This window comes from Paramisgurnus dabryanus, chromosome 21 (genome assembly GCF_030506205.2).
Source record: "Paramisgurnus dabryanus chromosome 21, PD_genome_1.1, whole genome shotgun sequence".
Classification (NCBI taxonomy): Eukaryota; Metazoa; Chordata; class Actinopteri; order Cypriniformes; family Cobitidae; genus Paramisgurnus; species Paramisgurnus dabryanus.
Window position 1 is genome coordinate 29,812,461 of NC_133357.1, and position 27,327 is coordinate 29,839,787.

Sequence of the window (27,327 nt, forward strand, 5' to 3'; positions counted from 1 at the left end):
GACCTCGGAAGTCCTTTATTAACCCCCTGGAGCTATATGAATTACTACTGTGTAGGATAAATGCACCTTTGGGCTTCAAATCAGAAGCACCATTTACTACCATTATAAAGCTTGGAACAGTCAGGACATTTTCTAATATAACTCCCATTGAAGAAAATAATCATATACATCAAGGGTGTCTTGAGGGAAGTACATTTAAAAATTTAAAAAGAAGAGTAAAATTTTTCATTTTTTGTGAACTATCCCTTTAACTGGAGTCTTGCATACGATTTAGGACAGCTTATATTATAGGGAACTCATTATGAAAATTTGACTTTTTCCATACTTAAGAACTAAAATTGGGTCCCCAGTGTTTCTATCAACCTTGAAAATGTAAAAAAGAAAAAACTAAGTAACTTAGTTTTGGTGAAACATTCTCTGCAAGCTTGTGAAAAAGTAAGTCATTGACATTGGCTCCCCTTGTGATGTCAGAAGGGGATGATCTCGGCCCTTAATCTGCACTATCCAACCACAGCACTACCATTTAGAGCAGAGATCAGACACACAAAACGGCACATTTTTGCTCACACCTACAAAGTGGCAATTTTAACATGCCATTAATAAATGATCACATACGTACTCCGGGGACACCGAAGATTTATTTTACATTTTTTTAAAGTCTTGTGAAATGTCTCCTTTAATTAGTTAAGCGTTCATAAAGTTGTCAAATAACTGAAACCTTATCCTGCTGTGAAAGCAGCTGTTTCCTCTGGAGCTCAATAGAGTAAGACAACAAGTCCTCCAACTCTCGCTTCTGCTCTCGCATGGACATTTCCAGAACCTACACACAGACAAACACAAAAACACACACAAAAACATACACACACACACACAGGTCAGTCAGATCTCACAGAGAATTATGTCAGAGAAATAAAGATAGAGATCAGTGAATCTACTGTACATAAAGAAATCTTAAAGGTACTGTAATGCTGCGTTTACACCAACCGCGGTAGAGGGATTTTAATGTTAAATCAATGTGAAGACGCGCTAACACGCGTCTGGAGGTCCCGCGGCGCGGATGAGGCATGTAGCACGGCGCAGTAGATGCATGTAGCACGGCGCAGTAGATGCATTCCGCCACGTTTGCACGTCTAGTTCGCGCGTATTGAGCGGAGTGTGAGGTAAGCGCGGTACATGCGAATGGTGCTTTTTGTGCATTTTTTGTTTCATGCTAATTTGCGTCTGATGCCCGAGTTGGAAAATTTGAACTTTGGCTGATTTTCGTGCTGCGTTAACCAATCAGGAGCCTGCTTGCTGCTGTGGTGGCAGCCCCCCTGGAGTCATTCATTCAGCATGAAGGCTTGATATTTTCCATGAGCAGTCACCCGGAGCTATACGACACAAGTTCTTATTTCTATAGAGGAGACAGGAATAAAAAGGACCTCGCTTGGAAGAGTGTCAGTGAGGACATTGGGCAACCTGGTAAGTTGTAAATACACATTTCACTTTTGATTCACGTGACATTTATCGACCCGCACGGTTTATATTCCCCCTATAGTAACTCTTTCGATAAATGCACAATCAACATCAGTCATCCTGCATACAGACAACCGCATAGCACCCGCCCCTCCCACAAGAAGCGAATTTTGCCTCTGAAGAGGGTCAAATGTTTGCTTTTTCCACGCGTCTACTTCGCTTTACACGCGCGAATGCATTCAAACTAGGCGCGGTAGATGCAATTTTGACGCCTGAAACGCGGTTGGTGTGAACACAGCATTACTGTGCTTTCGCACCGGCAAGAGCGTCAATAAAAGCTCTGGCTGCCCTACTTTACGACGTTATAGAAAAGATGTAGTGGATGCTCTGACGCTTGAATGCATTCTCTGGAAACCTCTTAAGCGGAGGTTTCTGCCTTCTGATTGGTTGCCGCCGAACGTTTCCGCCTTCCGATTGTTTGCCGAACCGAGTCATAGCTCATTACCATAAAGTTGAGCTGATTTCAACTCTCCTTGACGCTCATGCCGTACATGACGCGCCGCTGCCTGACGGAGCTCGCCGCCAGCTCTTATTGAAAATGAATGACTTCCGGCCACTTTGACACTCTCGCAGGTGGCGGTATGAAAGCACAGTAACAGGTACAGGTACAGTAACAAAACAGACCAGTTTAATAGTAAAAGTGTCCATGAAAACTAAATTAAGCTTTCATAATTTGTTTTTCCCAAAAACTAAAGTATGACTGTTTATTTTTTGATGCAAGAAGTGGGCAAGATCCAATAACCTCTGATGTCAATGACAATGGTGCTTTTAACATTAAAGTAATATGACAGATTTGTGTGGAGAAATTTAATGTAGAGCTTGACATTAAATACATATATAAATTAATAAGACTTGTGTCAGATAGCCTTACCTGTCTCTCAGTGGGTGAGACGTCACTCAGTGATTGGCTGCTGATGTAGATCCAGTCAGTAAGTCTGCTTATGCGTTCCTGAAACAGCCCATATGACATCAGTCTGCTCTCTTCCTGGACCTGTTTGTGTGTCTGCAGACGACCCTCCACCTCCCGCACTTTATCAAGCAATACACCGCTCACCTTCACAGACAAAACACATTCATACACTTCAACATTTCACAAGTTATCATAATGACTTTCTCATAAAGGCTGAAGTGATACATCTATCGTGATGATTTATTGCCTATTGTAAAAAATGTTGGCATTGGCTGCTAACCGTGCCCACGTGTCTGACTGATGAAGAAATGTGTCAGACCCAAAATCTACAGCCTATACTTTGTCTGTTTAAAATGTTTCTGAGGGGATTTTCAGTAAATAATGCTTAATGTTTACTGAAGTCTCTTTTAATTTTGAAAATGTGTGTGCATCTTGTGTGCAGACAGATAAATAGATAGACAGACATAGATGGATAGAGAGTGAGACAGACAGAAAGAACAAACATATGAATAAACAGACAGTAAAAAATGTATACATGAATAGAAAGACAAACAAACAAACAAGCAGACATAGAGAACATGTAGGCAGACAGACAGAGAAACAAACAAAACGATGGATAGACAGACAGACAAACACAAGGATACATCAATAGACAGACAGACAGACAGACAAAAATATAGACAGACAGACAGACAGACAGACAAAAAAACAGATGGATAGACAGACAGACAAACAAAATAAAACATCAATAGAAAGACAGACAGACAAACAAACAAACAGATGAATAGATAGACAGACAAACAAAAGGATACATCAATAGAAAGACAGACAGACAAAAAGATAGACAGACAGACAAACAAACAGATGGATAGACAGACAGACAAACAAAAGGATACATCAATAGAAAGACAGACGGACAAAAAGACAGACAGACAGACAAACAAACAAACAGATGGATAGACAGACAGACAAACAAAAGGATACATCAATAGAAAGACAGACGGACAAAAAGACAGACAGACAGACAAACAAAAAAACAGATGGATAGACAGACAGACAAACAAAATAAAACATCAATAGAAAGACAGACAGACAAACAAACAAACAGATGAATAGATAGACAGACAAACAAAAGGATACATCAATAGAAAGACAGACAGACAAAAAGACAGACAGACAGACAAACAAACAGATGGATAGACAGACAGACAAACAAAAGGATACATCAATAGAAAGACAGACGGACAAAAAGACAGACAGACAGACAGAGAGACAGACAGACAGACAAAAAGTAGACACACAGACAGACAAACACAAGAATACATCAATAGAAACACAGACCAAAAGATAGACAGACAGACAGACAGACAAAAAATATAGACAAAAAGACAGACAGAAAGACAGATAAGAAAACGAGAGACAGAAAAAAACAGATGGATAAACAGGCAGACACAGAGCAGAGAACAGGTAGGCAGGCAGACAGACAGACAGACAAACAGATATATAGACTGACAGATAAACAAAAGGATACATTAATAGAAAGACAAACAGACAAAAAGATAGACAGACCGACATACAAACAAAAGTATACATTAATTAAAAGATAGACAGACAGACAGACAAACAGACGGATAGACAGACAGACAGACAGACAGACAGACAGACAGACAGACAAACAAGATGATACATTAATAGAAAGACAGACAGACAATTATATAAAGTCAGACAAACAAAAGGATACATCAATAGAAAGACAGATAGACAGACAGACAAACAAAAGGATATATCAGTAGAAAGAAAGACAGAAAAAAAAGATAGACATACAAGTAAAAATAATAAATCAATAGATAGACAGACAGACATACAAACAAACGAACAGATGGATAGACAGACAGACAAACAAACAAAAGGATACATCAATAGAAAGACAGATAGACAGACAGACAAAAAGATAGACAGACAGACAAACAGATGGATAGACAGACAGACAAACAAAAAGATATATCAGTAGAAAGACAAACAGAAAAAAAGATAGACAGAACAGACAAAAGGCTAACCAATAGAAAGACAGACAGACAGACAGACAGACAGACAGAGAGAACTAGTAGGCAAAATGTATAGGGAATCAGAAACAGACAGTCATACTTGACTCCAGGTGATGTTTATCTGTCGTAGTTTATTCATATGAGTGTCTCTGTTGTGAGGAGTAAGATTTGAGTTTGACAGGATCTGAGATCCGCTCTTATTCAGCCAGGATAAAGTCTCATTCTGTGTATCCATCTCTTCTGTTAGGGCCTAAGAGAGACACAAACAGATCAAGTGTGTGATGTGTGTTTCAGGAACAGACATGTGTGTTTACTCTACAACTAGATTTTTAAATATACACTTCACTAGTGTGACAAGAAGATCAGCTGTTTTTAAATAATAATGCTTTTCCAGTCACAAGCTATGTTTTTAACCAGTAGCATGTCAACACAATGTTAGACTTAGCCGGGCAATAATCTGAAGTACCCATAAAATCTCTCTTTCAATCTATCTTTATCTCTATCTCTCTCTTTCAAGTAGTGTTGACAACTCATTTATTTAGCAAACTTCTCAAAAGATTCTTCCCCAACACTAACAGAGAGCACTGTGACATGCATGTCGAACCTTGAGCTCTTTGAGGCTCTTATCAGTGGCGGACACGGGCAATGTCGCCACGGCAACCTCGGCGTGATCCAACCACTGAGCCAGGCCGTCGGTCCTCTGAATGACCTCTATCACCGCTGGATCTTCACCCATCAATCTACACAAACAAAACACCATACAGGAAAAAACTATTGCAAAAGTTTCTTCTACATATGGATCTATGATATTGGTTGCTAAAGGAGGAAAGGCGCCTGTTGTCGTCATAGTAACCTGCGCTGGCGATCTGACACTTGTCTCTGGACCTGTATCCAGCGATGTCTCAAAGCGTCCAGTTTTTCCTGAAGTAGCACACTGTCAGGTGAGGATAACTGGCCGATGATGTGCTGACCGGACCGACTCAACGTAGCTATAACAGACTGATGAGACGCCAAACCCTCCTCTAGATCCTACACACACACAAACACACACACACACACACACACACACACACACACACACACACACACACACACACACAGAAAGAGGTTAATGGACAGTTGAACCATGTGTGTGTCTAACACACTAAACTGACAGTGAGTCTTGGCTTCTATTCACATGCAAATGAGTGCAGCAAATGAGATCGACCTTAATTTGTATTTGGGAACAATTTTACATTCATCTCAGCCACTTTCAGCACTTACAAAGAGATTAGACACACCCCCTAACATCTGAAGGCAATTAAACATAAACACACACACCTCTCAAGAGCTTTCAAAGAGACTTAACCATGAGTCTGATAAACACATTCATCATTTGAGTTTGAAGTATGAACAGTTCAATGAAGGAGAAAAGGCGTCTTTGTGCATCTTATCAAACAAGCCAAGATCATTACTGCAGTCCATTATCGTTCTCACTTTACTCAGATGTTAGAAATAATCCCTCATTTGATGTTATACTCAATGTAATGATTACCTGTCTGATAAAACCTCTGATCTCCATTAAAGCTGATGTACGCGTGAGATTATTTTGGAATTGAAAGCACCACTAAAGGACCTGAAACCTAACAGATCGAAGTCCTGAGAATTCACACCTGTCACCAGGACATATGAAAGACATCTGACTCTGATCTGTGGGCTTTAGGACAGTGATTCCCAACCGGGGATACGGGAATAGTTTTCAGGGGGTATGTGAAAAGATTTAGATTTTGCTTTGATCTCATTTACTTTTAATAAAAATATCTCTCGTTTGTCCAGGCTTTAACTTAAAAGATTGATTTTTGTAAGGAAATCATTGTAAAAGTGACCACTTTTAATGATTAGATTAATATTGCATTTAAGGGACAATAAGTAGGATTTACCCCCATCTAGTGGTGAAATTGTATTTTGCATTCAAACGAACAGTGCTCTCTAGCGCTTCGCCTTTCCAAATGCGTGTTGCAACTACGGTAGCAGTTATGTACTCATTGATCTTCTTTGTCCGTTTCAGCTGGTTCATGTGTTCTGAATGAAAACGCGTTGTGGAAACGTGTTGGTAGGAAAGTGCTTTTTGTCTCTCTCTGCTATTATAGTTTATCAATACGGCGGAACGATATGGATGCCTCCTTGAGCTTACTCTTTCAATGTAAGTAAAGAGAAGAAATTCTAAGCTTAAAGTCAGATCACTGCCAGAGGTCATTTGACACCAATGAGGACATATTTATGAATAAAAACATTGATTTCGATTAATAAAACACTTAAAACCCTACTTAATGCCCCTTTAATATTATAAGCCGTGGTGAGTAAATGCGCTGCATGCTCCAAAATGCAATAGCGATGTCCAATTCAAGAATGAAGGAACCTGAATCATTTCGATCGTTGAATATTTGATTTCCTTCTATGGAAGTCATTGGTTACCACCAGCTATGTACCAACCATCATTTATCAAATTATATTTTTTTGCAGTCAGAAAAAAACTCATACAGGTTTACAAAGAAAATGAGGTTGAGTAAATGATGAACTATCCCTTTAAGACTTCGAGTATAAACATTGTGACTTTTTTTGCAGCGTGACATTTCAGCGTCGGGCGTGAAATTACGGAGGCACTACCACACTGTATAAACATGTTGCTATTTCGCTTTTCATTTTCTGTTCACAGTATAGAGTCCTGTTTGAGACGCGCACACCGTATCAGCATCACCCCTACAATCACATGAATCACTTCCACTGGATTCGAGTTTCAGTTACTATAACAAAACTTTAACATCTACACCATAGCAATCCTTCTGAACATCAGATATTAGATGAAGGTCAGTAGAGATCTCTCTGTGACCTTTCATCTTATATCTTATCTGACCTGTTGTTGTGCACGGGCGCGCTGTACATCCAGTTCTCCATCGTCCAGGATCTGTTCAGTATCACTCAACCACTGTGAAAGGTCATTCATGTCACAGTGAAACTGGCGCCACTCCTCTACAGCTTGATCAAAACATCTGGAAAGACACAAATATCAGAATATAAGTGAGGATGTCAACACATTACTGAATCAGATATAATTATATAATTGATCAGAACAGATCTGGGTGATCATTTTGAGTTGTGTACAGTCATGTCATTCATTTAAAGGTGCCAAAGAATGCCTTGTAATAATCTGTTAAATTGTTCTCTGATATCTACATAGAAGGTTTGTTGCTTTATTAAGTGCAGAAATGATCCAAAGACAGTTTTACATGTCCATTTACAACCCTAGGATTTGACTGTAGAATTATATTATCTATTATTATTTTATTTGAAAGGGTCATAAATAATAATGTTGAGCTCTGCTCTGATTGGCTGTTTCTCAGAGCAGCTCCTTCAGTAGCTCTGTGTGTGTGTAAACAGATCTTATGTTTGAGTCTGTATCAGATGAAGATACAGATTTTGAGGATGTGTTTGTAAAGCACTTCTAAAGGTACCACTGCTTGGACACATGTAACCCATTTGTAATTGATGCTATAGAAACAGGGGTGTCGTTATGATTGACATTTGTGATTGACAGCTTCTCTGAGCGGACTATCGGAGCTTCGAGGGAAGATTGGAGATATAACTATCAGTTTTTGATTTCTATGTTATTTCACACCGACAAAATTAGTTTGGGCGTACGTTTGATCTTTCTGCGCATACCCAGGCTCAAACTGATGTTTTTGGGTAACATGTCAGCGCCCATAGTTTGACATTTTACGCTCAGTTCATTACAATGGAAGGAAGTGTCGTCCCATCGTTCAACTTTTTTTACAGTCTATGGTCGAACGTCTGTATACACGTACGAGTCTAATAAACGATACTTTTCAAAGCTGGCGTTAGACTGTGCGCATACTTTCGCGTATACGTAAAAAACTGATTACTGATACTCCGGGCTAAACCCGGTAAAGTTTTCCCAGCTCAGTCTGATTTTACAGACTTAACATGATGTCCATCAATAAAGGATTTACATGGTCGTAGTGAGTATGAGTCAAGCACACACTTCCAGGCTCACGCTCAATGAAGTATACTCAATAAAGCACTTGATGTATTGGCAGGTGTTAAAACCCTTTAAATATATTAAGATCTAGTCTTCAGAACACAACCTGTTGTTTAATAGCTTAAACCATTGACTATTTTTACTAGAAAGATCAGTCCCATACTGATTCACCAGCAAGACTAACCAGTACACACACACCAGACTGGAAATGAATGAAGAACTGTGCCACTGAAAGTCTCTATAGTAGCACAGTAACTGGGTCAAACCTCTCTCTGTGACATCTGCTGTCTGCAAGTACATTTGTGCCATATAACAAACTTCATCCTATGTCTAACTGACTCCTGATAAAAATAACAACCTTTATATATGAGAAGCTTTTCACTTTTACAGAGTTTTGGGGTGAATCATAAAGAAAAATGTCTAGGTCATATCTCACATATTTATATTTTGTAGAAAAGAAACAGATTGTATAAATCATCATCAATGGCTGTATTTAGGATTAATAATGGCCTAATATCTATTGGCCACAGATATGGTTGGGATGTTCAGATTAGCAGACAGAGGGAATTCTGGGTAAATACAGACCCTTTCCTCTGGTCGAACATACGGTTGACTCTGTCCCACTCTGAATTCAGCTGTGTAAGGGCATCTGATATCTGTGTCATCTCCTGTCTGGAAGCTTCTGGAATCACATCAGGCTGATGCTCATTGATCACCTGAACCTGTTCACCCAAACGCTCCAGACTCTCCCTTATACTCTATAAACAGAGACAAAACATGGTAAACATCACGCAGTAAACAGAAAGTTATTCTGCTAAACCACTGAGCTACACAGAACAGGTAGTTGTGTTTAACAATGCATCTGGTGGCTTATGTCTTCACATTTCATTGAGTAAATGATCAACATTACAATGACGGCTGTGTGTAAAGACTGTTTCTGATGTTTTTGAGCCGTTTAAGCATTGCAACCAATCACAGAGATGGCTGCTGTATGTATGAATGCCACAACCAATCAATGCCATTTAAATGATCACTCAGTAATGACCATAGATATGTACACTAGATGTCGCCTTGGCTACGGCAGTTCATTGGACTGAATGCATCAAATAGAGCCGCCATCTTCAAACAGGGGAGCCCCGCATCTGCGTCATTGTAGGCAATGGTGTAACGGAAATAGAATCACCATAAATCGTCATGAATGCAATTTTTTTGGTTTTCTTTTGGTTCGTTTCAACAGTCAGACATGTATTTAGCATTGAGTTCAGAAATTTTTTTTAGTTTTAATATTATGAAAATCTACTTTTTCTAACTATAATGCATAGTGCTAGTAGGACTAACATCCATACGCAGCACAAAAGTCCGGCATCGTCCATGAATTCGGAGTACAGGCGGAGATAGCAGCATTACCTAGCTACTTCCTATGACAAGACCCCTGTTCCAAGATGGCGGCGGTTTTGACGCATGCTTAGAACCTCAAGGCGACATCTAGTGTATATATCTATGAGTAATGACAACCGGTCACAGTGAGGGCATGTATACAGTCTGATGTGTTCATGATGACACATGATAAATTACCTCACATAGTGAAAAAAGCTTTAGGACCAAAGAGAAAGCATCGTAATTAATGAAGATATTAGAAAATAAAATGAATTTAGATTTGCAATGTAGATGATCATACAAACGCTAATCCGTTAAACAAACGGTATACGTTAATCTAGAGGTAAGATTGTGAACCAACAGCTCGGTTCACAGCCCCCCTTCCTTTCAAAACGCATAGAGAAGCTACCATAGGTAGCCACCACAGGACAAACATGTCATCGTCTGAGACAAAAAAGTGACAAAACCCGCTCTAAAGAACAGGGCTATTGTCAAAAAATTATATTGCACTTCTGTCAAGAGGACCTTCTACAAATTCAAGAGTAAAGCACCTTAAGATCATAAAAAAATGTCATTCAATGGACCTTGAACTTTTGAATAGTATTGTGTACAGCCCTACAGAAGTTTAATGCAGTTTAAGCTGTATGATGTTAATATGCAGACGTGTCTCTCTAACCCTGAGTGTGTCCTCCTGACTGGAGAAATCTTCAAACAGTCCTCCGCTCAGCTCTGAAGAGTTCAAGAGCAGCTCGATGTCGGCCATGGCCAACAGGACCTTATTAATGTCCAGCAGATAGTCAGACGGAGAGACAGACACGCTCCTCTCATCCGGAGGAGAGGGGGATGAGTCTGCTCTCTGTGGAGAAGACAAGGAGTCGATTGTTTCTTCAACAACTGCCCGAGTTCTGATGATATGCAGCTCCTGTGTAGAGAGCGAGAGAGAGAGAGAGAGAGAGAGAGAGAGAGAGAGAGAGAGAGAGAGAGAGAGAGAGAGAGAGAGAGAGAGAAAGCAAGTTAACAGTGACTTGTCATACACTTAACAGCATTTACACTGCATGTTTAAAGTGACTCAATTCCCATTGGTTTCAGGCATCATTCATATGCGGAGATAAATAGGATATGAATCGAATACATGCATTCGCGTCTGCAATGTATGCAGACAAATCTGATATTTCCATCTCAAGAGGTGTCCTGCTTCATTAAAAATGCGACGCTGGCACATGACGTCAACTCAGGTTGACACCACCCGCGATCACCTGACTCTTTTTAGCAGCACATCTTTGGCTCGATGGCTCCACTTAGTGAAGTAATGATGAAGTTTTATGTCTTGTTACAGAAATAAAGCTCTATAATCTTGTATATCGTATTTTCCGGACTATAAGTCACACTTTTTTCATAAATCAACGTATAGTCAGGTGCGACTTATATGTCAAAATTAATTAATATTGACTTAAATTAACTGAGAGACAACATTACCGTCTACAGCCCCGAGAGTCCGCTCTTGTATTTATGTAATTCAATGAATTCAGTGATGTAGAATGACGAACCTGCGAACTTGATTCGCGTTGGCTTGTTCTGTTCATTTAGCCTATTCAGCCCTCCATGTATGTTCAGTATGCTATTGTGTATGGTGTAAATAACTGTTTGTATTACGTTAACGTACGGACATCTATTCAGCCTGCTGTTCTGTGTGCTATTGTTTAGTTGAATAACTTGCCTTTCCAGATTAAATGCCTGTTCTTCGGCTTGGATTTATAAAAAAAAAAAAAAAATCATAAATGCGATGTGTAACCCATTGCGACTTATATATGTTTTTTCCTCTTCCTGATGCATTTTTGATTGATGCGACTTATATTCCGTAGTGACTTATAGTCCGGAAAATACGGTAATCATTTTGTCTGTGGCCATTGCATATCACAACATTTTACTTCCTCTGTAGTTTAAGCTGTTTGGGGTCAGTATGTCTTACTTGTAACCGGGTCGTCAAAAAAACCCAGATATAGTCAACAAATTGGAATTGTGCATCAAGCTCTTCAGTGTAAATCCATCTTAGAGGTCACATATAAAACAGGGTCCATTGTTGCAATGAGAGAAAAACTGTGACAGAGCCGTTTATAAAGCTAAAATCCATAAACATTGCAGTCATTTAGCTTGTGACACAACTACATGCATTTAAACCATAGATATGTATAAAGGCTAGATGTGTTACGGCGAAGTCTCTAACGTCATCACCTGTCAGCCATCTTACCCCAGACAGCTCGCTCACTCACTTTTTCACTTTTAAATGAACTTGACTTGCTCAATTTTCAACCAATTTTCAAACAGTTTGGTTTCTTACAGTACAAACGTTATTACATGGCTAAAATTCCGGATGCTTTAACATGTTTCATGAAAAATTAGTTTTTTTTTGTATAAGTATGCAGTGTCATAGGTACATCTTTGACGTTTATAAAAAACCAAACCGTTTGAAAATCGGTCGAAAATTAAGCAAGTATGGTTATTTAAAAGTACCTGGACCATTCAACTCAATGCTACAAGCTGCCTGTGGTAAGATGGCCGCCAAATGTAGACGTTCCACTCAATTGGCCAGCAGCGCGGGCGAGACATCTTGCCTTTATTATACATATCTATGATTTTTAAACACTTTCAAAAATGCATCAAACATAAAAACACTGAGGACATGGTACACACAGAGCCCTACTATTGACATTAAGCTAATAGTCAACGCCTACATTACTGACTGACATAAGTTGTCATGTTTTTTTTGTTTGTTTGTTTCTTAGATTTAATCACATTTTTCTGGATACAATATGCATAAAACACGAAAAGCATGTCTAGTGTGAGGAAAAACTCATTCAGTTCCTTTAATATATAAGTCAATATAGCAATGTTAAAGCGATTGAATAAAGTTGAATAGACTGAGACCTTGTATCGTGTTTGTAGCAGTGTGAGTTTCCTGCGGATCTCCATCCTTCTGTCCTCATCAGCAACAGACAGCAGCACCTCCTCACCTCTCCTCAACACCTCCTCAACATGAGCTTTCTCCTCATCCAACTATAACATACACACATACACACACACAATTGATATTGTGATAAAACTCTACTGGGAAAAAAGTATATCTGAAGAGTCCTAGTGAACAAAAAGTAGCGTTCAACTTTACTTCTGCATTGAGTGGCTTTTGTTTCCACTGTGCCTTGATTGGATATAGAAAAATAGGCGTAGAGTTAATGTGTGTGTGCGTACCCTGTCATCATCAGTGGTGTGTGTATGGTCATGTTGGTCGAGGGCTTTGAGAGCACCCTGTAGTTCAGATTCAAACACTTGTAGTGATGATGAGGCGAGAGGAGCAGCTGAACTTTCACTCAACACCTCCTGCTGCGGCCGCGCCGCCTCCTGTTTGACCTCAAGTCCAGCAGACACCTGTCCACAACAAACACACACTCAGTCCTGACACACAGTGACACTTCTTTGCAAACGTCTGAAACTCGTGATTTACCTTAGCGGCACTGATGTGTTGTGCCACCTTGTGGTAGCTGCGGTTCAGGTCGGCCAGTTTAGGCTCCACCAGCTCTCTGCACGCAGGCCCTCTGCTGGTCATCAGTATAACCGCCTGATCACGTGCACTGTCCACACGCACGCTCATCCCCTCCAACTCGCACAACACAGCCTAGAAAGACACAAACACACAGAAACAAACCTCAGACGAGAGAGATTGATATATTAAGCCACCAAGCATAGTTGGGTATCTCAAGTACCAAATGTCACAACAAGCAACAGGCTGGCAATAAATAAACTGATATCTCATAACACTATCAAGTAATGGGAAGTTGTAAACACATCACTCAGCAGGTTGATTAAAACCTGTGCACCTGACCTGTGGAAATTGCGAAAAGCCAGGCACGATTAGAGCTGGAGATTATACTCGGTTCTCATCATTCTCAAAGTATATAAACATTTCACTTTATTGGCAGGATGAAGTCTCTTGATTGCTGTAAGTAAAAGTGACGCTCTTAAATCTTGCATGTGGAGTAAAAAGGCTTTGCGTCTGTGCGTATTGTGACCTTCATCATTCTCTCTCTCTCTCCAGCAGACATCTTCTCCATCTCATCCAATCGAATCTCAGTCTGATACAGCCATGTGCTGATGTGTGCCAGGTTTTCATCAAACATCTCCACTTCACTTCTGTGATTCTGAAACACGCAAAAGACACAAGATTTTTATTTCAGGTATACAGTAAGCAGGGTTGTGTTGCATCTGCTTTAATGTTTTAACCAAGGATTTTTGTTACTGTTAAAGGGCACCTTTTATGCAAAATACGTCTTTGTTTGTTTAGTCTACTATAATGTATATTAAGTTAAAGGCAGAGACTTTATACTTTATACACACTCACCAGAACGGCACTGAGCCAATCCTCTATCAGCGTGTGCACACGTTCCCAATCCTCATTTAGTTCAAACAATTTATCCTCCAGCTGAGCTTCACTTCCCTCCACTAATGCCTGCAGGGCGGCGCTGTTCTCCATTATTACAGACAGATCGTTCTTCTTCCTCTCAGACTCCTTTAAAACGCCCTACAAAAAAAACAAACATACGAGTTATCACGCAGCATGCAACTTCACCGAACATCTCTGTCTGAAACACTCACGTTTGCCCACGCGATCTCTGTTTCGATATCATCGGGCATGTCGCCCGTGTCGAGTTTCTCTTTGAGCTGCGTGTCGGTCTGCTTCATCCAGGCCTGAAGGGCGGCGCTGTCTTTCTGCAGCCTCTGAGACAGAGACAGAGCCTTCTCCAAATCCTGCTTCCCCTCCGTCACCTAATAACACACTCGATACAGTCAATACTGGGATGGGTATAGAAATTAAATACAGTCCAATCTTTATTCCATACTCGACTAGTATCAGTGGAATTAGTTTTGATGACTTTTAAATAAAGCCATAAGGTCTACCTGCTGCTAAACCCGAGATAACTGTGCATTCTTCCAACCTACAGTATTATCACCAACCAACTAGTTAGCTGTGCATGACTAGTCAAATATATTAAAATATTTCGTCAGCAATGGTCTATAAATAAAATGACAAATACAATACGTGTTAGTGACTTCTTATAACCCACGGGCCCTGCGGGTCGAGTTGGGGTGGGTAAAGAAATTCTCACTTTAATTTCATATTATGTCCACAGTACGTGTCTCTTTCATTTGGGTTTTATGTTTGAGGTGTACCTGAGCTCCCAGGTCATTGTAGAGTAGTTTCAGGGAGGTGAGTTGCTCATCCATGCCTTTAGGATTGTCTGTCTGTTGTTTCTGTACAATCTGTCTGCCTGTTTTAATCACCGTCTCCACTTCTAGTTTCACCTCACTCAAGATCTTATACAATTTCTGCATTCGCATCAACACAAGAGAAGTAAAGTGAGTCTATCGTGAGGTAAACACTGTATGTTGTTTATAGACTGTATGTGTTTGATTATTCCTCCGCTCACCATGCAGCCGGTAAGGTGGGTTTGTATCTCTTCTGGTTGGGTGTCTCTCAGATCCAGCACGTGAAGTTCAGCTTTGGCATTATCCAGAATCCTCTTGCAGTCCAACATTCTCTGCTCAAAGTTAGCCGGTTTCTGGAATAGCTGGAATTTTGTACTAATCTCACGGAGTTTCCGCTAAAAGGTAAAGTTATACTGTTATAATATTATATTATAATGTTATTATATGATCAGGGTTCCCACACCTTGGCTAACTTCAAATTCAAGGACCTTTAAGGACTTTCCAGGTCCAATACCCTCAAATTCAAGGATTAAATGTTGGGACACATTTCGAGTTAAGATTAAGATACATTGTTACAGTTTCCTTTTGAGGGAACTCGCGCTGCGTCACTGCGGTGACACTTTGGGGACGCCTCCAGGGGTAAGTGGGTCTGAATCAAATTCAACCAATGGTGAGGCTTAATGACAAAGACACATTGACGCGGGAGTCAGGAAATATATCGCTATCTGAAATATTGCCAAAGACGGCGTTACAGGGACGCAGGAAGTATGGCAAGGGTGACGCAGCGTCTCGTTCCCTTCTCAGGGAACAACAGTTACATACGTAACCCAAGATGTTTTCAAGTGTTAAACACAACTATGCAAAAAAGCATTTTGGTATGAATCAACATTCACATACAGAAGATATAAGCATTTAAAGCAAACAGTTTAGCACGTGTGCTTAAAAGTCTAGAATTTTTATGATATTATCCTACACTACACAGGGAATAATATGGATTTTTTTCCTGAAAACGTCTCGCATAAAACATATTCAAGCACTTTCAATGACCTGTACTTATGTATGTATATTTTCTAAAACTTCCCAGGGCCTTGAATTTTCCCCCCAAATTCACAAACTTTGAAAGATTTCAAGGACCCGTGGGAACCCTGTATTATATATAAAAATAGCATGTAAATTAGAGTTGAAGAGTTGAGTTTAAATAAGGTGACCATACGTCCTCATTTTTCAAGACATGTCCAGTTTTAGGACCTAAAAAATTTAAGGACCCAAAGTTTTGCCCCCCCCCAAAAAAACTGTGATGTATTCCACAATCTTTACACAAATTCATGATCGTTTTAGTTCCCTCATACTTCAGCTCGTATTTGGGTCAGTCAGTACACAAAACTAAAGGTAGGCAGATGTGATACCTATCTTTTAATGCAATAGGGTTGGTATAAAATCCAATTATGGTTATAATAAGATTCTTTTTATTCACAACCTGAATAAATGCTGTTATATCCACTGCAGGTGTCCATCTGCCTCCTGTCCCCCCTGGGCTTCTATTTTTAAAATCTTAAATATGGTCACCCTACTTTAGAGGTTTAGTTAGGTCAAATGTCCTGCAGTTGTACTCCTCTCCTGCAGATGCCAGTATTGCACTCACCTGTAACTGGTCTAGCTGGGTACCTCCTCGCACCGATTTGCCTTCTGCCGCTGATGGAGGCACATTACCCACATTCCTCTTTCTTAAATCCTCCAGTGTTGCTTCATGAGCAGCAATCTCAGTCTGGATCGCCTTGAAGGTCAAATGCAAACCATTGGAAAAACATTACATTACTTTTTTGACTTTTATGATTTCCAAACAAATTATCAATCAGATTTTAAAACAACACAGCATGGCCAGTTTATCAAGCGACACTAGGTCATTTTGAGATTATCGATATCGCCCAATGACCATACCATGCACTTAGCCAATTAACATTGAATGTATATGTATTAGTATTATACAGGCCATCTGAATCTGCGATTGGTTAACAACTATCAGTGTCGTGTGGCAATAGAAATGATATCATGAATGACTGAAGCATTAGTGTGTACCTGAGCTTCCTGTGGCAGCTGGAAAGCGTCGATGCGATCTGTGAGGTATGAAGTGAGCGTTTGGTCCAGATGTGTGAGAGATGTTTGTAGTGTTTGTAAAGCTGTCTCGTTCTCTTTCAGGATAGCCAACTGCTGCTCCAGACAAATCTGACGCATGGCAGCCTACAGACACAGACGGATGAACCATCAGATATGAATCTGATACATCAGAAATAAATCTGATCTGAAACTGTAACTGACCAGGTGAGTCTGCTCATCATAACGTGAGTTAAAGTTCTCCAGTTTCTCAGTGATGAGTTCATCCAGGATGCCTCCATCAATGAGAGTCTGAGCCAGCTCACGGATCTGAGTCCGGTTATCACCCGGATGACGAAGAACCGATTCCAAAGACTGAGAAAGAAACAGATCGTAAACACTCGCTACTGATGAGTGTTTTTGGGTTGCTATTGTAAAAACATTTTGAGTAAACAGAGTATCGTCTCGCCTGAGATTCACTGTGATATCAGAAATAAAAACACTGCTATTACCTCCAGAGCTTCAGCCAGAGCCTCTGTGCTATCTGGAACATTCTCTGTGGTCTGAACTTTCTCATCCAGCGTGTTTAACCAGCCCGACTCCACATCTAAATACTGCAGGAGCTCACACCAGCATGACCAGACCTCCTGATCATCAATAAACCAACATGAGACTGACAGTGAGACAACATTTCAAAACAAACGTCCTGTTTTTCGGAATGACCCTGGTCTTACTATGAAGAGAGTATTTATTTATTTATCACTTTCTGATTATTATGTAAGGGATAACATACAGCCAGCTGGTTGATATTACAGAACAAATCCAAATAGGGTGATCAGGACCCCGAAACAAAGCGGCTACCTGCCACACGAGTAAATGATTTGTTTTTAGCTTAATTTGTAAGGGATGCCAACCTTCAATGCTTTTTAGAGGCTTTTTAGCCAAACAAGAGGAACATGAATTTACCTTAATCTTTTTGGAAAGTAAAATCTCATATATGTTATTGTTTATTGATATTTACATTTAATTTATTTGTAAATATATTAAACTGTACCAGAAACATAACTCATAATACCCAAATGAGGCTATGTTTATCATTTTAGGACGGTTGTTATAAAAGGAATAATTGCCACGGGCCCTTGAATTATCTGAAAATAATGCACACCCAAGGTGGTAATGCGGCACGACAGGAAGCGGAGTGTGTATTATATTCAAATAATTCAAAGGATGGAGTCAATTATTACGCTTATACCACGGGTCTGTTGAATGCTTTATTCTGATTGGTTCCACGTGTGTTAATTATTTTTCAATAAACGCACACCAAACCTGTCAAATGTCTTACAATTAACACCAGAGCAATGTCTATGGTAACTGTGGTATAAGTGGTAAATAATGGTGTGCATTATTTTCAAATTTTTTAAGGGCCCGTGGTCAACTATTCCTTACTTATATGATGGTTAAAGGAGTAGTCCACTTTAGAGATGGGGTCCATTGACTTTTTATAGTAGGAAAAAAAATACTATGGAAAGTCAATGGGCCCCATCTATAAAGTGGACTACTCCTTTAACACAGACATTTCACTGGTGGTTATTTTTAGACATCTGAAAGGTCAGGTATGCATTCAGGGTTTCCCGCAGAAAATTTCTTAGTTAAGGTGTTAGGGTTTGGCGGGTGGTCGGGGCCGAGGGGGGTGGCAATCAAAGGGGCTGGGCATATGCGTCATGATGAAAATTACAATATTTTTATTTAAAACACTCAAATAAAACTTAATTTTGAAGAAACTATGACGGAAAATGAACACATAAAAGATTATTAATGAATTAAATGTTTTACCTTAAACGGGAATAGCTGCATGATGAAGTGAAACTAAAGGGTTAATAAACACAAACTATGAAAGTATATGTTGTAGAACGTCTGCCGAACGATGAATGATAGCGCAAAAATTGCAAAACTGATTATTTCCCACTATTAATTACATTATCTTAAAGGAGTGTAACTACTGTAGCATGTAAATAATGCACATGAATAAAGTGAGCAGAGCGCTCAACAATTATATCGAATCAACAGGCACGTGAAACCTAGCTAGCAGGTTGCTCAAGCAACAAAATCATCAGCTAACTTACTTTACATTGGCAAGAACTATAGACTAATACAATAACAGGCTTAAATAACCCCAAAACATAAGTCCACTTACAGTTCTCACGGACACGCGTTTTATCAACTGGCTATCCTCCAGACATGACGGACCACATCTTTATTTCATTTGGGCGCATGTGCACGCTCGCGGTGTAAAGCGCATCCACACTACTCTTCAAAATGTTTTATCGACTGGCTAGTTATCCTCCAGACAGTGACGGTCCGGACCACGTCTTTCTCATTTCGGCCGTGTGGCGCGCGCTATTATCTGAGATGCAATTGACAGCCTTTTGTGCAGCAAATTATTTCTTTCTTTTTTTTTGGGACGACCTAGTTAAGGCGGCAGAGTTTCCCAGCTTAGGCGGGCCACCCGAACTGAAATGTGATGCGGGAAACCCTGCCGTTAATAAAAAAATAAAGCATACCCATGGAACCAATCAGAATAAAGCATTCAACAGCCCATTGTATAGATGGTTTCATCGGACGCACGTGATACACGTCTGGATCCGAACCTTACTTCCGGTTTCATTTTTTTAATGGTCTGACTAGTTACTAAACTGATCTCTTGAACGAATGCCTCGTCGAAAATAACAAATGTTTTGGTTTCCTAGGTAATCTATGTGTTGTTTTTTTGCTTGTTATATAAATAAACTACGTTTAAAGAACTCTGTTGTTATTTATTCTTAGCGGAGTTTACCGGAAGTTACGTGCGGACCGCGACAGCCACTTGTTTATGTTGTTACTGCTTAAACGGTCTATAACTGAGAATAACAATCCTTGGAATGTCACCATGTGTGTCGTCAAATCACAAAATAATGTCTGTGGTTTACAAACAGCATGTATATCAGTACCTCAAGAGTGTGACACTTGCTCTTGAAACGATCACATAGTTTCTGATAGTTTTGTAGGACTTCAGAGAGTTCAGCGCTCAGGTCCGGACCACCGGGAGGCATCGTATTTATCAACGTATTGATGTTGTCCTTTAAAATCTTCACCCGTACTTCCTTCTGTAACACATCCTCTCTGGCTCTCTGAAAAAAATCACATCACATGTAGGAGACACAAATGTGGCTAAGCTTGTTCATTTAAAAATATAAAAGATATTGCATTTACATAAACACCCACTTCTTAAAAATGTTTCAGAGCTTTAATGGCAAGAAAATGTAAAGACTGCATCTCTGAACTAAACACTGTTGGGTTATATTTACCGTTAAATTTCAGATCATGTTTGTTCAGTAAATGGTTGGTAACCTGTGAAAGCTCTATTCGTTCTTACCTTCATCTCTTGAAGTGCCTCCTCCAGCTCTTCTGGACTCTTACAGTCAAAGTCTCTCATGAGACACTCCTCATCCACTTGAATCATCCACTCACGCATCTCCGCCACGTCCTTCTTCAGGTTCATAACTTTCTCCTGACCTTCGCTCACACGCTCCTCACGTCTCACCAACTGCAATTGAGGGATTGCCATGTTTTTATATGCAAAAGGACATATGTACCTCTGCTAAACGTTATCTACAAGAGTAGCACGTGTATGTAAACCAACATCCTATAATGGACCTATAAACACATTCCTACCGGCCAATCGCTGGTGTTGTGACATGGCTTGTTAGATGGATCTTTCATTGATTGATAGAGTAAGTGTCACAGTAGTTTGAGAAGCAAACACAATCTACATGGACATGTCTACGGCGGTGCTTAGCATGCAAGCTAAAAATAATAACATTTGCTTCACATCATTTCATCTTAAAGGGGACATATCATGAAAATCTGACTTTGTTCATGTTTAAGTGCTATATTTGGGTCCCCAGTGCTTTATCAACTTAGAAAATGTGAATAAGATCAACCCAATAACTTAGTTTTGGTAAACTATTCTCTGCAAGCATGTGAAAAAATAGCTCATTGAAATTTGGTTCCACTTGTGATGTCAGAAGGGGATCTTATTATAATAATACCGCCCCTTAATCTGCACTATAGAACCACGGCACTGCCATTAAGTGCACAATTAAAGGTGGGGTGCACGATTTTGAGAAACATCTACTAAACATCATCGATGCCTGGGTTGTGTATGTGTGGGGCGGGTCTATCAAAATAAGGTCCAGATTCTATTGGGTTTGTTTAGATGATTTTAAATGTCAACATTGGCTTTAGAGATCGTGCACCCCATCTTTAAGTTTCAATTTCAACAAACCACCATTATAGCGATCAGTGTTTGCATTTCATCAGCTTATTTGCATTTTAAAGGACACACCCAAAAACGGCACATATTTGCTCGCACCTATTAAGTGGCCAATATTAACATGCTATGATTAATGATCTATATGGTATTTTTTGCTAAAACTTCATATATGCACTCTGGTGACAATGAAGACTCATTTTTACATCTTAAAAAAGTCTCATAAAATGTGGTTCTTCATCAGTGTTTAGATAAACTGAGATGAGTGTATATTTTAACACAACAGGAGATTTATTTCGAACCTCTTTACTGAGCAAGTCCCAGCGCATCTGACTCTCATCCAGCTCTTTCTGCCCCCAGCTGGTCAGGCCCGGTACTGCACTCTGCTGCACGGCTGCAACATTCTCTACCATCTGCTTCAAAGACGACTCAATGCTCTCCATCTCACCAACAAACTCCTGCACAGATACAGATAAAACCTGCTTCAAGCACTGTTTATAAAACACACACACATCCCATTGTGAATGTCACTGCGCAACACCCACAGTGAGCAAATATTAGCATGAAAACATCTTAATAAAACAACATTTTATCAAACATCTTTCAAAGTAAGAAATCCAAACTAATTTCAGACACGTCCCGTGCCATTCAACAGATCAGGAAGAGGGTCAGGAAGTTTAAACAGGTTATCCCAGCCCAAATTCACATCATTGGTTGAGCTAAATTGCTATTCTCACCCAGTCATGCCACACAAACAAACAAACATCTAACACCTTGTTTATAATTGGTAGAGCATTGTGTTAACAGCGCAAAAGGTCATGGGTTCAAACCCAGGAAACACAAAGTGATAAAAAAGTTGCTTTGGACAAAAGCGCGTGACAAATGTATAGATGAAAACTTAACTGTAATTTCTATTAGTTAAGCAAAAATTGCACACTTCTTTTTAATATTGTAGTCAGGGCCGGCTCTAGGCATGGGCAGGGGTGGGCTAAGCCCCCCCCCCAAAGAACCCAATCAGAATTTAGTCAAAAACATCATTCATATTTTGTTTTACTACAATTTATACATTGGTTAAAAGAAATCTTAGTTAAGAGTTTAAGGAAGGGCTGTAGACGGTCCTAACACTCAACACCAGAAAATGTCAGCATTTTTCTGTATTTATTGGCTGAAAGCAACATCACTTTATCTTCACGACTCTGTCTGTAGAGGAGAATCTGGTTGATGCGACACAAGATTTAAAAGCAGAATTATTTTTGTTCAATGTGTAGCCTGTTTTATTCCTTTTCTACAGCTCCAGTTTCAGAAAAAAACCCCATTCCCCAAAATTATGTTACAGGTTTTGACTTAAATTTAAATGCACCATCCCAGTCTTTTGAATCCATTTAGCCGTCATTTAATGATGGATGGTCCGTTCACGTCTCAGGGTTGGAAATTACTGACGGCTTTGGGCAAAAATGCAACCAATAAAAATGTCCCCTAAATTCAAGGGGGCAAACATGACCCTTTACAAATAAAAATAAAAATCATGATCAAAATGAAATGTGAAATGAAGACAAACATCGATGACAGCATGCATATTTAAATCGGTTCATGATGCATCAGATTACTTCATACGCATTATTTTTGCAGCGTTGAGTATTACAACCAATCACAGCCGTGCCTGTTGAGCAGATTAATGTAATGGCCAATCAGTGGGGTTTAGTTTTTGGTGCAAATTAAAGTATTTGGTTATATATTAGTATAAGTGGTAGCTTTCTTTATATTTATTTGCAGTTTGACTAATCATTTTTTATTAATGCATGAACCAGCAAGCTAATAATTCATAAACTTTCTCAGCTTTTTAATATGCTTTGCAAACACATTATTTTTAAATGCATTATAATCTACATTTGTGCAATTACACTAATCTAATATTGCCCACCCACGATATCTGCCAGCCCACCCTTCTATGGCTGGCAAGAACCGGCCCTGATTGTAGCTACCATGTGTAAGTATTAAAGCACTACATACAACCCAGCATGGCCTCTTGTGAGTTATTGCACTTTATTGTATCTCATGGACAGATATTTTCTGTTTCAGTTTACAGTTTTTCCTGCTTTCTGATTTTTTAAAGTTTCTAGACACTTAAACATCTGATTTCTTTGTAACTTAAATCCTTGCTCTCTTCCACTTGAATGACATGAGCCTCTCATTTGAGTAAAATTATAAAAGCACCTAAATTGTCATATAGTAGTTTAAATGACCACTGACCTTGCACTGCTCGAGTTCTTCCTGTAGTTTGTCGCCGTGACCGCTCGTGTCTCGAGACAGCAGTTCCTCAACCGCATCTAACCAGCGACTTACCTCCTCGCTCTTAACCTGAACATCAACACAACCATCAAAACCATTAAAGCATCCTCCGTGTTCATGCCAGACACTTTTAAGAGATCTTTACCAGAATGTGTTTGTTTGGACAGCACTTACCTTTGTGTCCTTCATGCTACCCAGAATGCACTGCAGTATGCCGAGCTGATCCTGGGCGGCACTTGAAAGCTCGGTCCAACACTGCTGCTCTTCAGGATCTGAAACTTTCTCCCGCTGCAAGTCTATCTCAGTACACAGAGCCTTTAAAACAGTTTAAAACTACATTACCCAGAAGCACCCTGATCAAGACATTTAACACCTGCTAATATATAACCAGGGGTTAAATTCAGATTTTACAAGTGTGGGACTATGAAGACTCGAATGTGATATTGATGGGAAAATTGTTGAAACAAAACCATTACTGCATTTCTACAACATCTCACAATTCCACAAAACTACATGTATGAGTTTGTATATGTGTGCAGACATATTTGTGTACTATGATCCTATAATAGCAAAGTAATTTATTATTTTCATGTGTTGGTCAATGTGACCAGCAGGGGGAGACACAGTTCAACACATGAAACTTCTGAACTATAATAGCTCATAGTCATGTGATCATCTCTGTCAACATCTTTAACTGGAAAATATTACTGTAAATCTTGTGTAATAAGCTAAAGTAAGAGAGAAGTTATACGTTTCTCTTCCAGGCTGATTTTGCTGTTTGTGTTGGCAGGTCAAAGCTCAGCGAGCACAAGACAAAAAACAGCGTTGGCATTAAAAACTCTTACTCTGCCACGTGAACACTGCCTGGCATGAAAACTTCATCTCTGTTGGCACAGGGACGACCAAATGAAAGAGTAAACATTTATATAACTTTAAATAAATGGTGCCTACTTTTGCCACCTTTGCCACTGGCTCACATTCAGAGCTAAAAAATAAACACAAAGCTACCAGACTGCAGACACAGGTCAGACACAAATCCAATAGAGGATTAACATATGGCAAAACATTAACACATTCAAGCTTAATCCAAAATTAACTCTTAGCGTGCACTAAAGGAATAAAGTTATGAGTTACTCAGCAGTTGACCAGGCAGGCAGTCATTTTATTAAGAACTATAATATGATTTAAGTTAAATTGTAAGAATGTAAGTGAGTTTGACCCTCACTGATCTTTACATTCATGAAAAAGACCACAGGATTTTAAGTTTAGATACAAAGATTTTTCTTCTCCTTAATGGGGAAACTTTAATGTGAAATATTTCTTACATTAGGTCATCGAGTATGAGGAAGGAAAATATGGCTTTGGCATCATGTGTCAGGCTAAGACTGTAAATCACTATTGGTGATCGAATAGTCTCAAAAACCAAATCATTTAAGGTATTTGAAAAACCTGCATTAGTTGCAAGGTGAATAAAGTTTAAAAGTTTCACCTGAGTTTTATTGACTCCTTGTTCAGCTGTGGGTATATCTCTGACATCATCTCTGAGAGATGTCAGTCTGACGTCCATCTGCTGCAGAGCTCTGGAGCCCATGAGCCTGGACAATACTGAGAGAGAGAGAGAGAAAGAGAGAGAGATGAATGAATAATAATGTTGAGCTCTGCTCTGATTGGCTGTTTCTCAGAGCAGCTCCTTCAGTAGCTCTGTGTGTGTGTGTAAACAGACCTTATGTTTGAGTCTGTATCAGATGAAGATACAGATTTTGAGGAATAATCAATTGTTTGGAGATTGTTAATGGACGTTTCTGAGTGGTAAGTTTGTGTTGTTTCACTATGGACCTGTAAAACTTTAAAACATTTTAAACTCTTTATATATACTATATAAACTCAGTTACTGTGATGATGTTTTTGACATGCAGCGAGGAAAGCAAAATAACTGACTGTGGTTCATGTTTGTTTGTGTGTCTGTGTTTGTTTGTTTGTGTGTTTGGTTGCAGTGGATCCCAGATGCCGGGTCAACGAGTCAAATCATGGAAAATTAGGCTTCCAATTGTCCCATGCACATTAAATCATGTGTGCTGTATGCATGAGGGACAATGTGGGTAAAATTAGCATCCTGAGTAAATGTTTTATTTAAAAGTGTTTATGGAAGTATCTTTTTAGAGCGAGTCTGTAGAAATTATAATTCAATAATGTCGTCATTCAGAAGTGTTTTTACATGACTCACATGACTATGAGATGCATTTAAGCACAATCTCAAGGTTAAACATTGACACGCAGTACAGATTTGCCACAGTTACACAAACACTTAAAGCTTTATCAGTCTCTCAGTGTATGAAAGCTTCACACTGAACTCCCACTGACGCTACAGCCATAAATAGACCGGCCTCGCTTTCTCTCTACGCTGTGGTTTGCTGCACGAATGATTTAACTCTTGCATAATTCTCAGATTTTAAAAAAGCTGAAAAGAACAAGAGAAAAGAGGGAGAAAGTGAAGAGAAAGCGAGGGTTGGGGTGTGTAACTGAGGGTTGGCTTTGATTCAGGTCCCGGTGCCAGTAAAAACCCGGCATGGGCCTCAAGTTTTCCTTCAGTTCCAAAAACCTTTAAATTATTATGCTGTATGTCCTCCGCCAAATGAATAACAGCAACATAATACTGTCTAAATATGGCCTTTTAAAACTGCATCATGTGTCCATCAGAGAAAGATCAATTCCAGAATGTAATGCATCAAGATTAACTCTTTCCCCACCAGCATTTTTTACAAAAAGTTGCCAGAGAGCGGCAGCATTTTGTATGATTTTCACAAAAGTTTAATGCCTTTTCAGAAAATGTTCTTCTTTAAATATATAAACATACAATTTATCAAATGAAAGAACAGACCATCTGCTTTCAAAAAAAAAAAAAAAAAAAACATCCTACCTTCATTTGTTCTCTTTGTATCACCTATAAATACAATATTTTAAGAAAAAAGCTGAGATAATTGTATTTTAAGAGCACCATCTGGTGGATAATAGCGGAAATATGGATTGCCAGAAAAACTCGTCATTGGCAGGGATGCGTTTTCTCTTAATTGACAAGTCAACTCGTCAATGGCAGGGAAAGAGTTAAAAGATTACTCCACTTTTCATAAAAAAACAGTTAATTTACCCACCCACATGTCATCAAAGATGTTTATCTTTCTTTGTTCAGTCGAGAAAAAATTAAGGAAAATATTCCCAGATTTTCCTCCATATAGTGGACCTCAACAGTTTACAATGCAGCTTCAAAGAGCTCTAAACAATCCCAACTGAGGCATAAGGGTCTTATCTAGCAAACCATCATCATATTCAGGAAAAAAAAATACTTTTAAACCACAACTTTTCATGTTGCACTAGCCTTGTGACGCGCCAGCATAACCTTACGTATTAGGGAATCACGTTGAAAAGTCACGCATGACGTTTGTGAAACTACGGCTCCAGTTTTTACAAGTGTGGAGAAAGAGGATAGTTCAGATGTTGT

The 27,327-nt window shown here is 39.4% G+C and overlaps 1 protein-coding gene across 5 annotated transcripts in view; it reads right to left on the bottom strand.

The window, feature by feature from the left end:
- The window catches only part of utrn (utrophin), a 221,429-nt gene that overhangs the window by 141,704 nt on the left and 52,398 nt on the right, over positions 1-27,327 (bottom strand). For all 5 annotated transcript variants that reach the window (XM_065286533.1, XM_065286535.1, XM_065286534.1 and 2 more), the window contains 26 exons: positions 25,321-25,436; positions 24,006-24,146; positions 23,793-23,900; positions 21,845-22,000; positions 20,646-20,816; positions 20,221-20,400; positions 17,746-17,880; positions 17,459-17,608; positions 17,219-17,380; positions 16,785-16,916; positions 15,364-15,537; positions 15,107-15,262; positions 14,531-14,701; positions 14,277-14,456; positions 13,948-14,076; positions 13,383-13,553; positions 13,130-13,306; positions 12,809-12,937; positions 10,560-10,805; positions 9,092-9,264; positions 7,364-7,499; positions 5,324-5,499; positions 5,075-5,210; positions 4,571-4,720; positions 2,387-2,569; positions 719-820 (listed from right to left, as the gene is read on the bottom strand). In XM_065286533.1, the coding sequence (XP_065142605.1) occupies positions 719-820; positions 2,387-2,569; positions 4,571-4,720; positions 5,075-5,210; positions 5,324-5,499; positions 7,364-7,499; positions 9,092-9,264; positions 10,560-10,805; positions 12,809-12,937; positions 13,130-13,306; positions 13,383-13,553; positions 13,948-14,076; positions 14,277-14,456; positions 14,531-14,701; positions 15,107-15,262; positions 15,364-15,537; positions 16,785-16,916; positions 17,219-17,380; positions 17,459-17,608; positions 17,746-17,880; positions 20,221-20,400; positions 20,646-20,816; positions 21,845-22,000; positions 23,793-23,900; positions 24,006-24,146; positions 25,321-25,436 (4,040 nt within the window). The remainder of the gene's footprint in view (positions 1-718; positions 821-2,386; positions 2,570-4,570; positions 4,721-5,074; positions 5,211-5,323; positions 5,500-7,363; positions 7,500-9,091; positions 9,265-10,559; positions 10,806-12,808; positions 12,938-13,129; positions 13,307-13,382; positions 13,554-13,947; positions 14,077-14,276; positions 14,457-14,530; positions 14,702-15,106; positions 15,263-15,363; positions 15,538-16,784; positions 16,917-17,218; positions 17,381-17,458; positions 17,609-17,745; positions 17,881-20,220; positions 20,401-20,645; positions 20,817-21,844; positions 22,001-23,792; positions 23,901-24,005; positions 24,147-25,320; positions 25,437-27,327) is intronic.